We start from the raw sequence: 15,445 nt of genomic DNA on the forward strand, positions 1-15,445 counted from the left end.
CCAGGTACCATATATTGGGCCAGAATTTGCTGTCAACGTAACATTAAGGCTAATGGTGTTTGCCATTATTTATACGTAAATGGTACAGCAACTTCAAGCGAGGGGCAGACGCGCGGTTAAACATGAATACCCAAAAGTTGCCCTCCGAGTTGCACCACTCCACCACTTGCTTCGCGAAAACGGCGCATCTCTGTCTGCCTTACCATTGAAATGCATTGAATAGCATGAAGTTGCTGTATTTGTGCATAGATACAAGCTATACTAGCCATAGAGAGTTAAGTCTTGTCATTTAAAGTCTAAGTTCCCGTTTAACGACGAGATAAGTGTTAATTACTGCCAATCAACCTCTCTGGCACTGAAAATTAACCATTACAAGTATGGCGTCTCATTCCTTCAGGTATTAATTGTTGTTGGCGATTTTAAAATGTAAAATTTAATTTTTGATTTTCACTTCTCCTGTCTCTTTTTTTCTCTCTCTTAATTCAATCTTTCTTTCCATCTCTTCGTTTCTCTTTATGTACCTGATTTGACATTGATTTCACTCACTCTAACTTATACTTCTTTCTCAGTCCTTGCACTGTTTATTTCACAAACCTTCGATCAGATCAGTTAAGCAGATACACAATTGTTTGCCATGTTTCCCTCGCTGCAACTTTATCAGCTCGCACTCTCAGCAACTTTCCACACGAAAAATGTTAAAACCTAAACATGCCAGGGCTAAGCCGTTAAAGGCCCAGCTACAGCAAAATCTGCGCCATTATATTCCAAGCCTCTACAATTGCCATTCACAAGGCAGCCCAAGACACTTGATCTGATTTTTCCCCGCCAAAGTATTTTCAAAGTAGATCAGTTACATGCTTTATTGACCACATGGCCATTACACAGATTAATAGCATGTATTGTATCTTTGCATTTTTTCATATTTAAAGACGAAACTGGTGCAAGTTGTAAGCCATGCATTTCAATTTTGATACCATTTTAATTGTACTGATTGGACTCCCTGATGGCTGATTAGGTTAATCCAATAAGAAGTTAAACCATGCAGATCATTAAGGATCCAGGTTCACTCTGTGATATGTGCTAAGGCAGCTAATCTGAGCTAAGGTTGCAACAGAATCACTACAATTAGTCGCAATGTTCCCGAGTTAAGAGAGGGAAGAAATCAATGCCTACTCTGACCCCTATCCAGTGACCCCTGCTGGAAGTGCATGTATAGACTTCTAGTTAAAAAAAAAATTGGGTTTGCTTGTCATAGAAATATACAGCACAAAAGGAGACCATTCGGCCCATGGCATCTGAGCCAGCCAAAGAAGAGCTATCCAGCCTAATCCCACTTTCCAGCTCTTGGTCCGTAGCCTTGTCGGTTACGGCACTTCAAGTGCCTATCCAAGTACTTTTTAAATGCAATGAGGGTTTCTTCCTCTGCCACCCTTTCAGGCAGTGAGTTCCAAACTCCCACCACCCTCTAGATGAAAAAAATTCTCAACTCCCCTCTAATCTTTCTACCAATCGCATTAAATCTATGCCCCTCTGTTATTGACCTCTCTGCTAAGGGAAATAGGTCCTCCCTATCCACTCTATCTCGGCCCCTCATAATTTTATAGACCTCAATTAAATCTCCCCTCAGCCTCCTCTGTTCCTAACAAAATAACCCCAGTCTATCCAATCTTTCCTCATAGCTAGAATTCTCCAGTCCTGGCAACATCCTTGTAAATCTCTTCTGTACCCTCTCTAGTGCAATCACATCTTTCCTGCAATGTGGTGACCAGAACTGTACACAGTACTCTAGCTGTGGCCTAACTAGTGTTTTATACTATTCCAGCATAACCTCCCTGCTCTTATATTCTATGCTAATAAAGGAAAGTATCCCATATGCCTTCTTAACCACCTCTATCTGTCCTGCTACCTTCAGAGATCTGTGGACATGCACTCCAAGGTCCCTCTGTTCTTCTACACTTCTCAGTATCCTACCATTTATTGTGTATTCCCTTCCTTGTTTGCCCTCCCCAAATGCATTACCTCACACTTCTCTGGACTGAATTCCATTTGCTACTTTTCTGCCCACCTGACCAGTCCATTGATATCTTCCTGTAGTCTACAGTTTTCTTCCTCACTGTCACATAACCAATTTTTGTATCATCTGTAAACTTCTTAATCATGCCCCCTACATTTAAGTCTAAATCATTGATATATACCACGAGAAGCAAGTGACCTAGTACTGAGCCCTGCGGAACCCCACTGGAAACAAAAACACCAGTCGACCATCACCCTTTGCTTCCTGCCACTGAGACAATTCTGGATCCAACTTGCCACTTTCCCTTGGATCCCATGGGCTTTTATTTTCCTGACCAGTCTGCCATGTGGGACCTTGTCAAAAGCCTTGCTAAAATCCATGTCTAAGTTCACAGTGAGTGTGTTGGCAAGCTATTCAATTGTAGGGGACATCACAAACAAGCCCTATTCTTTTAATGGCCATTTGGGGAAGTACCAGAGAATGATCAATACCATAGTACCTTACCTTAGCAAGGAGTCATTGTCTTCAGAAGAGGAGCACAGAATGACAGGAAGGGAAAAATTGATACGGGAAAAAAAGGATTTGAAAAAAGCAATAACACAATTAGAAACTTGATTCCCTTCTGTAAATATTCTGCTTTTCCTCTCCCGAGAGTGGTGACTCATGCCGAGGTACAGTTCCGTGAGCTCCCACATCTCACCCAAACAGCCATTTTTCACACATGGGCCTAGACTGACAGCGGGCTAGTCAGCTATCGAGGGCATTACAGCCCAGATAAGTAATTGTCGGGTGAAGGCAAGATTTAAGTGCATCTTTTTAGCAGGAGGATCAGTAGGTAACAATCAGGAACAAGAACTGTGACCAGCTGTTGTCTTTCTGAAGCCAACTGTAGTGCTCCCATCACCAGCTTGGTTTAGATAATCTAAAATTATTTACAAACAACTCAACTTAGATTAGTAATAATTGGCTTTTGAAAAGATTATGCTACCATCTAATTTTTACCCCAGGTTATAGCGAGTCCTTGATCTGTTCTCCAGAATATTCCAACGAGCCAGCTGCTAAATGTTGCTCAAGTTCAGTCCAAGTACGCCATCCATTCCCTTTGTTTAGAAATTCGTAGCTTCCTCACTTCAATTCAGCTGGGTTAAGAAACCAAACTGCATCTCCCACACTCCATATCAGTAAATATTTGAATGCAAGTGATTTGGCGCAGCACAACATCCTGCAACAAATTTCTATACTTATATGCAATGTGACTTACCTCCCATGTAACAAAATTTTACATAAAATGTCTCAGAACCAGTGCAAATGTTATTTTCTGAGTGATAATATATTGTTACTTGAATCATTTAATTAGAGTCATTTTCATCCAAGTTAATTTTTCTCCTTAGCCAAGTTTTAGACTGGTTAAAAGTCATTATTCACTGGTTATCTTGTGATCCCTTACCTTCACATATGCAGCTTGTTTTTCAAGGATTAAATCTGCTACTTTCTTTGATACCTGTAAAGAAGAGCAAACATCCAGTTTATTTCAGATTCTCACATGAATATTGTCTATACTATAGATGTTAGAATTATTCATAGAATCATAGAGCACAGGAGGCCATTCAGCCCATCATGTCTGTGCTGTTTTTTTGAAAGACTGATCCAATTGGTCCCACTCTCCTGCTCTTTGCCCATAGCCCCTGAAATTCTTTCCCCTTCATGTACTTATCCAATTCCCTTTCGAAAGTTACTATTGAATCTGCTTCCACCACCGTTTCAAGCAGTGCATTCCAGATTACCATAACTCATTGTGTAAAAGAAAATTCTCATCTCCTCCCTGGTTCTTTTGCCAATTACCTTAAATCTGTGCCCTCTGGTTCATGGCCCTCCTGCCAGTGGAAATAGTTTCTCCCTATTTACTCTATCAAAACCCCTCATAATTTTGAGCACCTCTATTAAATCTCCCCTTAACCTTCTCTGCTCCAAGGAGAACAATCCCAGCTTCACTAGTCTCTCCACATAACTGAAGTCCCTCATCCCTGGTACCATTCTAGTAAATCTTCTCTGCACCCTCTCCAAGGCCTTGACATCCTTCCTAAAGTGTGGTGGCCAGAATTGGACACAATATTGAAGCTGAGGCCTAACTAGTGATTTATAAAGGTTTAGCATAGCTTCCTTGCTTTTGTACTCTATGCCTCTATTTATAAAGCCAAGAATCCCGTATGCTTTTTTCACACGCCTTGTTCTGCCACCTTCGAAGATTTGTGTGCGTAAACCCCCAGGTCTCTCTGTTCCTGTACCCCCTTTAAAACTGTACCATTTAATTTATATTGTTCCTTCCAAAATGCATCACCTCACACTTCTTTGCATTAAATTTAATCTGCCATGTATCCGCCCATTTCACCAGTCTATGTCCTCCTGAAGTCTGCTACTATGCTCCACACAGAACTACATTTCCGATGTGTCCAGTGTCATCTGCAAACTTTGAAATTATGCCCTGTATACCAAAGTCCAGGTCATTAATATATATCAAAAAGAGCAGTGGTCCTAATACTGACCCTTGGGGGACACCACTGTGTCCCACCAGTCTGAAAAACAACCATTCACCACTACTCTCTCCTTTCTCATTATTCATTACTCAAAATAAAATATTTCCTATTGTGCAACTTAAATACTTTTAATTATGATGAAAACTTTACTAAAATGTAAACTTTCATGTTCCTAATGTGTTATATTTCAGTCTGTAAAAATAGGTTATGCAATTAATATGGAAGCTAACCATAACACAGACCAGGAAGGTAATAAAACATGCAATCTAGTCAAAAAATAATTTAATAGCTAACCATTTAGTTACCTAATAAAAACTATGACATTATGTAATCCAGGCCGATTTTCTACTTACTCTGATTGGAATCACTGCTGTTAATAGGGTGAACAGAATGTATAAACAGAACATCGGTTTGGTCCATTCACTTAGCAGAAAGGTTTAACATAAAATACAGGCACAGGTAAAGTTCCAGGCTATATCCCTTTTACAATCATCTCTCATTAGAGCATTGAATCCCAAATAAGTTATGCGAGCCACTCCAGGATGCATGCCATCAGCCTTCATAAACACCAGAGAAGCTCCAGGTACAAAATGTAACTTGGGAACAGCAAGTCTTGTGGGAAGGCAAATAGGCAACGGACATAAGCCTACCAGATAGGAGATGCATTTGATTTATTTATAAAATTAAAAACGTTTAAAAGTACTTTGTATTGAAATCATTCTCCTTAGATTTTTCCTCAAGTTTAAAGAAAAAACATACTGAACACCTTAACGTACACAATGTTTTCTTTTCTCCTGAATGCAACATCTCGGGGTTGGGCACAGTTCCACAGGCAGCAGCCCTCCATACCTCAGCCAAGCAGCCATTCTTCATGTGTAACTCTAGAAGAAGAGCGTCACTGGGCTTTTCAACCACAGGACCATTACAGCTAAGCCCACCAGCCAGACACACAGCTCCAGTAAGATTCAGTGGAGAGTAATCAGGAGAGGGCACCAAGAGAGGTTTCCCTGCTTTAACCAAGGCCAAGTGTAGTGTCCCCACTACCAAGGTAGCTGAGATTAGCTACATAGCACAGACCAGGGACTGAATCAGGGGCTTCCTAATGTATGGCTCAATATCACATCACACAGTGCATTACCCACTGAACTAATACACAGGACCTTAATATTAACAATTTAAAATGTTTTTCTGTAATAACTATGTTTATTATTTTTTTTCAAATTTCCTCAGTGATACAAGCTGAAATTACATTATAAATTATTTTTAAAACGTGTTCATTTAAAGTACCATTTTCTGGTTATAACAACCACAAACAATAAAACAGGACGCAACTGAGTTGGGATGTTGCACAAGATACTGTCTTTGATCTAACAATGATTGATCAGGTAACAAGGTTTCAAAACGTTATCTTATGCTAGCTATCACAAACTAATAGATGATGAGCATCTCAATTCAACACGTCTCCTTTATCACTAATACCTGATGGCAACCTATAAATCTTTCCCCATTTCTCAGAACGTGCAGTGATGCCTCAGCCTGTGCAGAAACCCTAGTCTACAACAAAATCCTTGTAAAACCAACAACTGAAGACTTTACTTTCAAACCATTTGTAACTTACAAAAAAAACCACACACAATTTAGTAAGTTTAAACTTCAGACTCGTGGTGATAATGAAGTTCAACACACATTCAGATTAAGTGACCACTTTGCCAAACACCTCTGTTTTGTCTACAGATTAGGTGACCTCCTTGCTGAACACCTGTGTTCATAGAATCATAGAAGAATCTTAGAAGGTTGCAGCATGGAAGGAGGTCATTCGGCCCATCGAGTCCGCGACGGCTCTATGCATGAGCAATCCAGCTAGTACCACTGCCCCACACTATCCCCGTAGCCCTGCACATTTGTTCTGTCCACAAGTGTGATCCTGACTTCCCTGTGGTTCACTGATTGAACTCTCCCTTCCATTTCCAATCTGACCTCGGTCTTTGGTTTCCTACACTGTTACAATTAGGTTCAATGTAAGGTTCAGGAACCTCACCTTTCCCCTGGACATCTGCAGTCTTGTGCCCTGAACAATGATTTTTAATAACTTTGGTTGTTAATTTATAGCCTCCATTTTCTTTACAGCAGGAGTGCTGATGACGTACGGTGAAATGGTCAGTGACCAGCAGGTGGGGAAGAGAACAGATAGGGAGTTGATGCATGGGGTGGAGTCCCTCAATCAGAACATCGCACTACTGGAGGGAGGAGGGAACTGGGCCTATGGTGTTAACATTGCTTTCTGTTATGGGGCCGGTGTGCCCATTATGTTTTACCAAAGATTTCGGGTTTAATTTCAGACCACCGCATTCGCAGGGTTTTTTTTTGCTCTCTTTCTCTATTTCTCATTTTATAGAATCATAGAAAGGACACAGCCCGGAAGGAGGCCATTCGGCCCATCGAGTCTGCACCGGCTCTATGCAAGAGCAATCCAGCTAGTCCCACTCCCCCGCCCTATCCTCGTAGTCCTGCAGATTTTTTTCTTTCAAGCACTCGTCTCCAGTTCCCTTTTGAAAGCCATGGATTGAATCTGCCTCCACCACCACCAGATGTGCACTCCAGATCCTAACCACTCACTGCATAAAAAGGTTTTTCCTCATGTCACCTTTGGTTCTTTTGCCAATCACCTTAAGTTTACGCCCTCTGGTTCTTGATCCTTCCGCCAATGGGAACAGTTTCTTTCCATCTACTCTGTCCAGGCCCTTCATGATTTTGAATACCTCCATCAAATCTCCTCTCAGCCTTCTCTGTTCCAAGGAGAACAACCCCAGCTTCTCCAGTCTATCCACATAATTTAAGTCCCTCATCCCTGGAATCATTCTAGTAAATCTTTTCTGCACCCTCTCTAAGGTCTTCACATCTTTCCTACAATGCGATGCCCAGAACTGGACAATACTCCAGCTGTGGCCAAACCAGTGTTTTATAAAGGTTCATCATGACTTCCCTACTTTTGTACTCTATGTCTCTATTTATAAAGCCCAGGATCCCGTAAGCTTTTTTAACCGCTTTCTCAACCTGCCCTGCCACCTTCAACGACTTGTGTACATATATCCTCAGATCTCTCTGTTCCTCTACCGCTTTTAGAATTGTACCCTTTAGTTTATACTGCCTCTCCTCATTCTTCCTACCAAAATGCATCACCTCACATTTTACTGCGTCAAATTTCATCTGCCACATGTCCGCCCACATCACCAGCCTGCCTATATCCTCTTGAAGTCTATCACTAACCTCCTCACTGTTCACTACACTTCCAAGTTTTGTGGCATCTGCAAATTTTGAAATTGTGCCCTGTACACCCAAGTCCAAGTCATTAATATATATCAAGAAAAGCAGTGGTCCCAGCACCGACCGCTGGGGAACACCACTGTACACTTCCCTCCAGTCCGAAAAACAACCGTTCAACATGACTCTCTGCTTTCTGTTATTTAGCCAATTCGATATCCACGTTGCTACAGCCCCCTTTATTCCATGGGCCGCAATCTTGATGACAAGCCTATTATGCAGCACTTTATCAGACGCCTTTTGAAAGTCCATATACACCACATCAACCACATTGCCCTTATCTATCCTCTCTGTTACCTCATCAAAAAAACTCTACAAAGTTAGTTAAACACGATTTGACAAATCCGTGCTGGCTTTCCCTAATCAATATACACTTGTCCAAGTGACTGCTAATTCTGTCCCAGATTCTCGTTTCTAAAAATTTCCCCACCACTGAGGTTAAACTGACTGGCCTGTAGTTGCTGGGTTTATCCTTACACCCTTTCTTGAACAAGGGTGGAACATTTGCAATTCTCCAGTCCTCTGGCACCACCCCCGTATCTAAGGATGTTTGGAAGATTATGGCTAGTACCACCGCAATTTCCACCTTTACTTCCCTTAGCAACATAGGATGCATCCCATCCGGACCGGGTGAGTTATGTACTTTAAGCACAGCTAGCCTTTCTAGTACCTCTTCTTTATCAATTTCCAGTATCTTAACTATGTCTTCCTTCACTGAGACTCTGGCAGCATCTTCTTCCTTTGTGAAGACAGATGCAAAGTACTCATTTAGTACCTTAGCCATCCCCTCTGCCTCCATGAGTAGGTCTCCTTTTTGGTCTCTAATCGGCCCCACCGCTCCTCTTACTCCCGCTTACGTGCCAATAGAAGACCTTTGGATTTCCTTTTATGTTTGCCGCCAGTCTATTCTCATATTCTCTCTTTGCCCCTCTTATTTCCTTTTTCACTTCCCCTCTGAACTTTCTATATTCAGCCTGGTTCTCACTTGTGTTATCAACCTGACATCTGTCATACGCCCCTTTTTTCTGCTTCATCTTACTCACTATCTCTTTTGTCATCCAGGGAATTCCAGCTTTAGTTGCCCTACCTTTCTCCCTCATGGGAATGTACCTAGACTGTACCCGAACCATCTCCTCTTTAAAAAGCTGCCCACTGTTCAATTACAGTTTTGCCTGCCAATCTTTGATTCCAATTTACCCGGGCCAGATCTGTTCTCATCCAACTGAAATTGGCCCTCCTCCAATTGAGTATTTCTACTTTAGAGTGGTCCGTGTCCTTTTCCATAGCTATTCTAAACCTTATGATGCTATGATCACTGTTCCCTAAATGCTCCCCCACTATCAGTTGCTCCCCTTGGCCCGCCTCATTCCCCAGAACCAGGTCCAGCAATGCCTCCTTCCTCACTGGGTTGAAAACGTACTGGTCAAGAAAGTTCTCCTGAACACATTTCAAAAATTCCTCCCACTCTTTGCCCCTTATATTACTATCCTAGTCTATGTTAGGGTAGTTGAAGTCCCCCATTATCACTACTATGGCTTTGCACCTCTCTGGAACTTCCCTGCATATTTGCCCCTCTATATCCTGCCCACTAGTTGGCAGCCTATAGAATACACCCAGTAGTTTAATGGCATCTATATTGTTTCTTAACTCTAACCAAATAGATTCTGTCCTTGACCATTTCAGGACATCCTCTCTCTCCAGCACTGCAATATTCTTCTTAATCAATACTGCCACCCCCCTCCTTTCTTTCCTTCCCTACCTTTCCTGAACACTTGCCTTTTTGTTTGTGGGGCTGTCCAGTGTCTTTTCACCCCCTAATTATTTGAACATTCTTTTGTCCTTTTGATGTGTCTCCATCTCCTCGCTGATGATCTTTCCTTCAATCGAGTGACTCCCTCTCTGTGATTGGATTATCTGCTAATTTCCCCTAATTTTTTCCAACCTTGCAGAAATACCTATTTATCTTTAAGTCCTGAGTTCTGATAAAGAGTACACAACTAGTACATTAAAACCTGCCTTTTCTCTCCAGAGATGTCGAGTGACCTACTGTATATATCCAGCACTTTTTATTTTTATTTCAATACACATTCATGTGGATGATATATTAGTCCAGACCAGCAAATCTCAAAAGGTTTCATTGATACAGTATACTGAGAACCAAAGGCGACGCAAGGGTAGTGGATGCAGATTCAATCGTGGCTTTCAAAAAGGAATTGAGTAAATATTTGAAGGGAAAAAATTTGCAGGGCTAAGGGAAAGAGCAGGGGATTGGGACTAAGTGGATTGCTCTTACAAAGAGCCGGCACAAGCTCAATGGGTCAAATGGCCTCCTTCTGTGCTGCAACCATTCTATGATTCTATGACTGCAAAACGCAACTTGATAGTCTGAAGGAAAAAAATCCTCTAAGGTTACAAATGCCTTCTGCTGGTCGGCATAAAACTTTTGTTTATATACCAAGTTTTTAAATGATAGAAGTAAAATACTTCAAATTTAGCCTACCACTTCCCAAAGCAGAAACTTATTGCTAAACTATATAGTTTCAATGTGTTGACATCCAAAACTTTAGCATTAAATAGCAGTATACAAAAAAACTTAAGTTAACATGTAATAAAAGCCACTCTGACTTAATCATATTTGTTACAGGGAAAAAAAGTATACAATGCCAGGTGGATAGACTGCCTCAGCAAGGTTACCTGTAGTGCAGCTCTAACTGGAAATTTTTTAAAAACTGCCATCATATAGCTTCCAAGCTTTAATTTTGGTAAAATAGATCACATTGTCAGAGGACAAGCATGTCACAGACCAAGGTGGTGCCAACATGTGCCTTGGCCACTTGCCTTGGTTTTCCAATAAAAATTTTTAAAAAGAAACTTACAGCTGCTTGCTGCTGTTTCAGTTTATCTCTGTATTCCTCTACATCTTGGAGATTGAGAACAGAGGGGAGCTTCTGTGGACAAACAAGAAATCAAGAAATCAAACACCAGTCAAAGTAAATGGCAGATGCATTAAACAAATATTTTGTATCTGTCTTCACAGTAGAAAACACAAAAATCATACCAGAAATAGTGGGGAACCAAGGGTCTAATGAGAGTGAGGAACTTAACTAATTAATATCAGTGAAGAAAAAGAACTGGAGAAACCAATGGGACTAAAAGCTGATAAATTCCCTGCACCTGATGGCCTACATCTGGGGATTCTAAAAGAGGTGGCTGCAGAGATAGTGGATGCATTGGTTACGATCTTCCAAAATTCCCTAGATTCTAGAACAGTCCCAGCGGATTGGAAGGTAGCAAATGTGAAAGGAGGGAGGGAGAAAACAGGGAATTACAGATCAGTTAGCCTGACATCAGTTGTCAGGAAAATGCTGGAATCCATTATTAAGGAAGTGGTAACAGGAACATAGGAACAGGAGTAAGCCATTCAGCCCCTCGTGCCTGCTCCGCCATTTGATAAGATCATGGCTGATCTGTGATCTAACTCCATATACTTGCCTTTGGCCCATATCCCTTAATACCTTTGATTGCCAAAAAGCTATCCATCTCAGATTTAAATTTAGCAATTTAGGGCATTTAGAAAATCATAATATGATTAGGCAGAGTCAACATGGTTTTATGAAAGGGAAATCGTGCTTGACAAATCTATTAGAGTTTTTTGAGGATGTAACTAGCAGGGTAGATAAAGGGGAACCAGTGGATGTAGTATATTTGGATTTTCAAAAGACATTCAATAAGGTGCCACATAGGTCGTTACACAGGATAAGGGCTCATGGGGTCAGGGGTAGCATATTAGCATGGATAGAGGACTGGTTAACAAATAGAAAACAGAGATTCGGGATACACAGGGGTCATTTTCAGGCTGGCAGGCTGTAACTGGTGGGGTGCCGCAACGATGGGTGCTTAGGCCTCAGCTATTTGCAATCTATATTAATGACAAAGATGAAGGGACCGAGTGCAATGTATCCAAGTTTGCTAACATTACAAAGCTAGGTGGAAATTAAGTTGTGAGGAGAACACAAAGGGCTCAATTTTGAAACGGTGGCGAGTTGGCAGCAGGGGTGGGGGGGGGTGAAGGTGCGCGTGGCAAGCCCGAATAAAAAAAAACTTACCTTCCCGACGCGATCGCGATGTAATTGATGGTGATTAAAGTTGTTTCCAGGTTTCGCGCCCAGCAGCCAGCCTGTCACAGGCAGGCTGCCGACAAGAGCTGCAACGCTAAGCAGGGGAGTGGGGGGGGGGGGGGGGGGGAGGGTGGTGGAGAGAGAGGGAGAGAAAGATAGACAGAGAGGGACGTCAAGCAATTAGGAGAGCAAATGGAATGTTGGCCTTTATTGCAAGGGGGTTGGAGTACAAAAATAAGGAAGTCTTACTATAATTGTCAGGACTTTGGTGAGACCTCACCTGGAGTATTGTGTACTCTTTTGGTCTCCTTATCGAAGGAAGGATATACTTGCCTTAGAGGCGGTGCAGCGAAGGTTCATTAGATTAATTCCTGGGTTAAGAGGGTTGTCCTATGAGACGAGGTTGAGTAGAATGGGCCTATACACTCTGGAGTTTAGAAGAATGAGAGGTTGTTTCCCAGGGCTGGAGAGTTCAGAACTTGGGGGCGTAGTCGCAGGATAAGGGGTCGGCCATTTAAGACTGAGATGAGGAGGAATTTCTTCACTCAGAGAGTTGTAAATCTTTGGAATTCTCTACCCCAGAGGGCTGAGAATGCTGACTCATTGAATATATTCAAGGCTAAGATTGACAGATTTCTGAACTCTAAGGGAAATCAAGGGATATGGGGGATCGGGCAGGAAAGTGGAGTTGAGGTCGAAGATCAGCCTTGATCTGTAATGGCGGAGTAGGCTCGAGGGGCCATGTAGCCTACTTCTGCTCCTACTTCTTATGTTCTTACGTAAACATATTAATTAACAATGGTTCATTGCATTGGGAAAATAATCTTGTGTTGCTGTAGATTTTTTTTTGAAAGATTCATTCTCAGCATATTAATTTTGAGCGGATTCAGTGTAACATTTTGATTTTGCAGCTTGTAATGGAGGATTAGGCTTCTGGAAGTCTTATCAAATACTTAAAATATCAGCACACAGAAGCATATTACTGTTCATCTCTTCACCCCCTCATCACATTCTTATTCAGCTCAAGTAACAAAGCTACTGCTCAACCTAATGAGATTTTGCATTGACTGCAACCAGCTGATCTATCAATCTAGCCTTCACAAAGATAATACCAGGGCTGAACATTAATTTACATTAACAATCCACCCTTGATATCATGGTGGCAGTCCATCTCAGACAAATGAAGCCTGCCACCTAATTAAGTCAGTCTGAAAGTGAACCTCATCTGCCATATCCCCTCAAATCTTCGGGGGTAATTTTAACCTAACTTGACTTCAATGGGGAGTAAAATCTAGTGGGGTGTAAAAGCAGTGTTGCACTCGGTCTCGTCAGTTTCCCGTTGGGTGAGTTTGGTTAAGTTTGCCCCCTTTGTGTCATCCTTTGTACAACTGAAAAAACACTTGTGTAACTTCAACAGAAGCCCATTTGAAAAAGAAAAGAAAAACAAACATTATTGTTACCTCCAGCTCATACTTCACAACATCAAATGAATCATTGCTGAAATAAATTTCTTCAATGCTGTTAATTATTTCTTGCTCCGCTTGAGGGTCACTGCGATTTTCTCTTAATTCCCTTAGTTCTTCCTTAAATAAAATAAGGAATCAAAAAAGTAGAAACACATTGTGCAAGGAGATAAAAATGTACCAAGAAACTGTCTGAATTATCCCTTTACAGCCAAGGAATAAAACTAAATTATGCTGCTGGCAATATTACTCATTGAAATTTTGCATACACTAAATTATTCTAGATTTATTGACTTCAGTTCAAACAAAATTTTAATTTTACTTTAATGTGAATCAATTAGTTAATGGTTTAGGAGTGTTTCACAATAGTTAGCTCTGGCAAGGGCGGTTTCTGCGCCACTCTAATCAGGTATAGTACAATATAGCAGGCATATCGCATAGCTATAGAACCAACATTAGCACATGAATAGTAGACGCAAATAAAAAGCATCTATTCAACGATGATAAGAATATTACTCATTACACCAATAGCAGTCTAAGTAACAAGTCATGAATACCCTTCTTAGAGCTGCTAAAATTTCTCCTACTTTAATAAATTCAAAGCTTCTTAAGAATGTTCCTTATTCTTCAATGCAGTACTAATATTAAAAATGATTACTATTCAAGCTTGAAAAGCATGAAATATTTGGCATATCGGTTAATGACTGTGATCAATTAATTCAGGCTTATAATTGTTTTGTAGAACAAAAAGATCAATTCATGATTAAACTCCAATTTGTCAAGTGCAACCCTTTAAAAACATTTTTAAATGCATTATTGGTAATACAACGTAATTTTGTTTTAAAAAATTTGATAAAAGAGCCCGTCTTCACTCAACGTCCATACACAGGTTCTCTCTGGAGCAATCACTAGTGGACAGCAACCCGTAGTCGCAACTCTAGCTGATTCTCCCCCCGCCCCCCCACCTCCAAACCCACAATTGCAGCACTCCTACCAGCCAGATGAAATGAGAAAAGACTAATGACTGAACCCAGGACCTTTCCAGTCTACATGCCTTAGTACAGTGTTATCGAATAGAAATCACTAACTAGCCATAGACATAGCTACGGCAACACCGCTTTAGCCAGATGAACTAATTTTAGTAGATATCGCCTTACACACAGTGGTGGTAAATGTACTTCACATGTATAATTAGTTAACAAACATGTGTCACCATTCAGTGTGAAACTTTGCAGTCTTTCTCTTTCACCAAACTTTGGGATTCTGGCATGAATTTATCAGACACAAGACATCTTAGTGCAGTTTCTAGGTTTTTGTCCAGCAGTTGCGAGCGGTACTTTGACTTCATTGGAGTGATTGCTGAGAATGTCACACAAAGAGACGCGCCAGACCCGCCCCTGCTCTCCATCCAGAACGTGGGTGGATGCTGCTTGTCCTTTGCCGTGACATACCTTGTTGGAGCTGCTCGTTACTGGTTGGACTTTCTTTCATCTGCAGGCTGAGAGAGTTTATTCCAATTGGTCGAGATGACCATAATGGCAGCTCCGCTCTCTATATAATATTGCTGATGTTTCCATAGTGTTGAAGTCTGGCATTTCGACCCATGTTACACACCATTAGCAAATAACCAGTAATCAGAAAACACGTGCACATTCTATTTCTCGTCTTACCATTTTACCTATAAATACACAAATTCTTAGTACACATGCATACACCGTGCGAATATGAATATTGACATCACATGTCCAACAAATCAAAAATGCAACTCGCCACACCTGGATTCCCAACTAGGCACATGTGGCTAGTGGCTAACATATTGGACAACACTGCCTTAGTACACCAGGTGCGCCGTTTACTGATTACCATCAATGGCAGTTCCCGAATTTGGGTGAGAATTTAGAGTAGTGCAATGACACAGTACACTGTAGCACCAACATACTGCATTACAATGTTCAATCCTTATACTTCACCGAGTTCTTGGTCTGAGTCACCCTG

The 15,445-nt window shown here is 41.2% G+C and overlaps 1 protein-coding gene across 2 annotated transcripts in view; it reads right to left on the reverse strand.

Moving 5' to 3' along the window:
* The window catches only part of vps50 (VPS50 EARP/GARPII complex subunit), a 186,254-nt gene that overhangs the window by 150,632 nt on the left and 20,177 nt on the right, over nucleotides 1-15,445 (reverse strand). For both annotated transcript variants that reach the window (XM_068004517.1, XM_068004512.1), the window contains exons 3-5: nucleotides 13,448-13,570; nucleotides 10,746-10,817; nucleotides 3,462-3,515 (exon numbers count right to left, since the gene is read on the reverse strand). In XM_068004517.1, the coding sequence (XP_067860618.1) occupies nucleotides 3,462-3,515; nucleotides 10,746-10,817; nucleotides 13,448-13,570 (249 nt within the window). The remainder of the gene's footprint in view (nucleotides 1-3,461; nucleotides 3,516-10,745; nucleotides 10,818-13,447; nucleotides 13,571-15,445) is intronic.

Source organism: Heptranchias perlo, chromosome 2 (assembly GCF_035084215.1).
Source record: "Heptranchias perlo isolate sHepPer1 chromosome 2, sHepPer1.hap1, whole genome shotgun sequence".
Lineage (NCBI taxonomy): Eukaryota > Metazoa > Chordata > Chondrichthyes > Hexanchiformes > Hexanchidae > Heptranchias > Heptranchias perlo.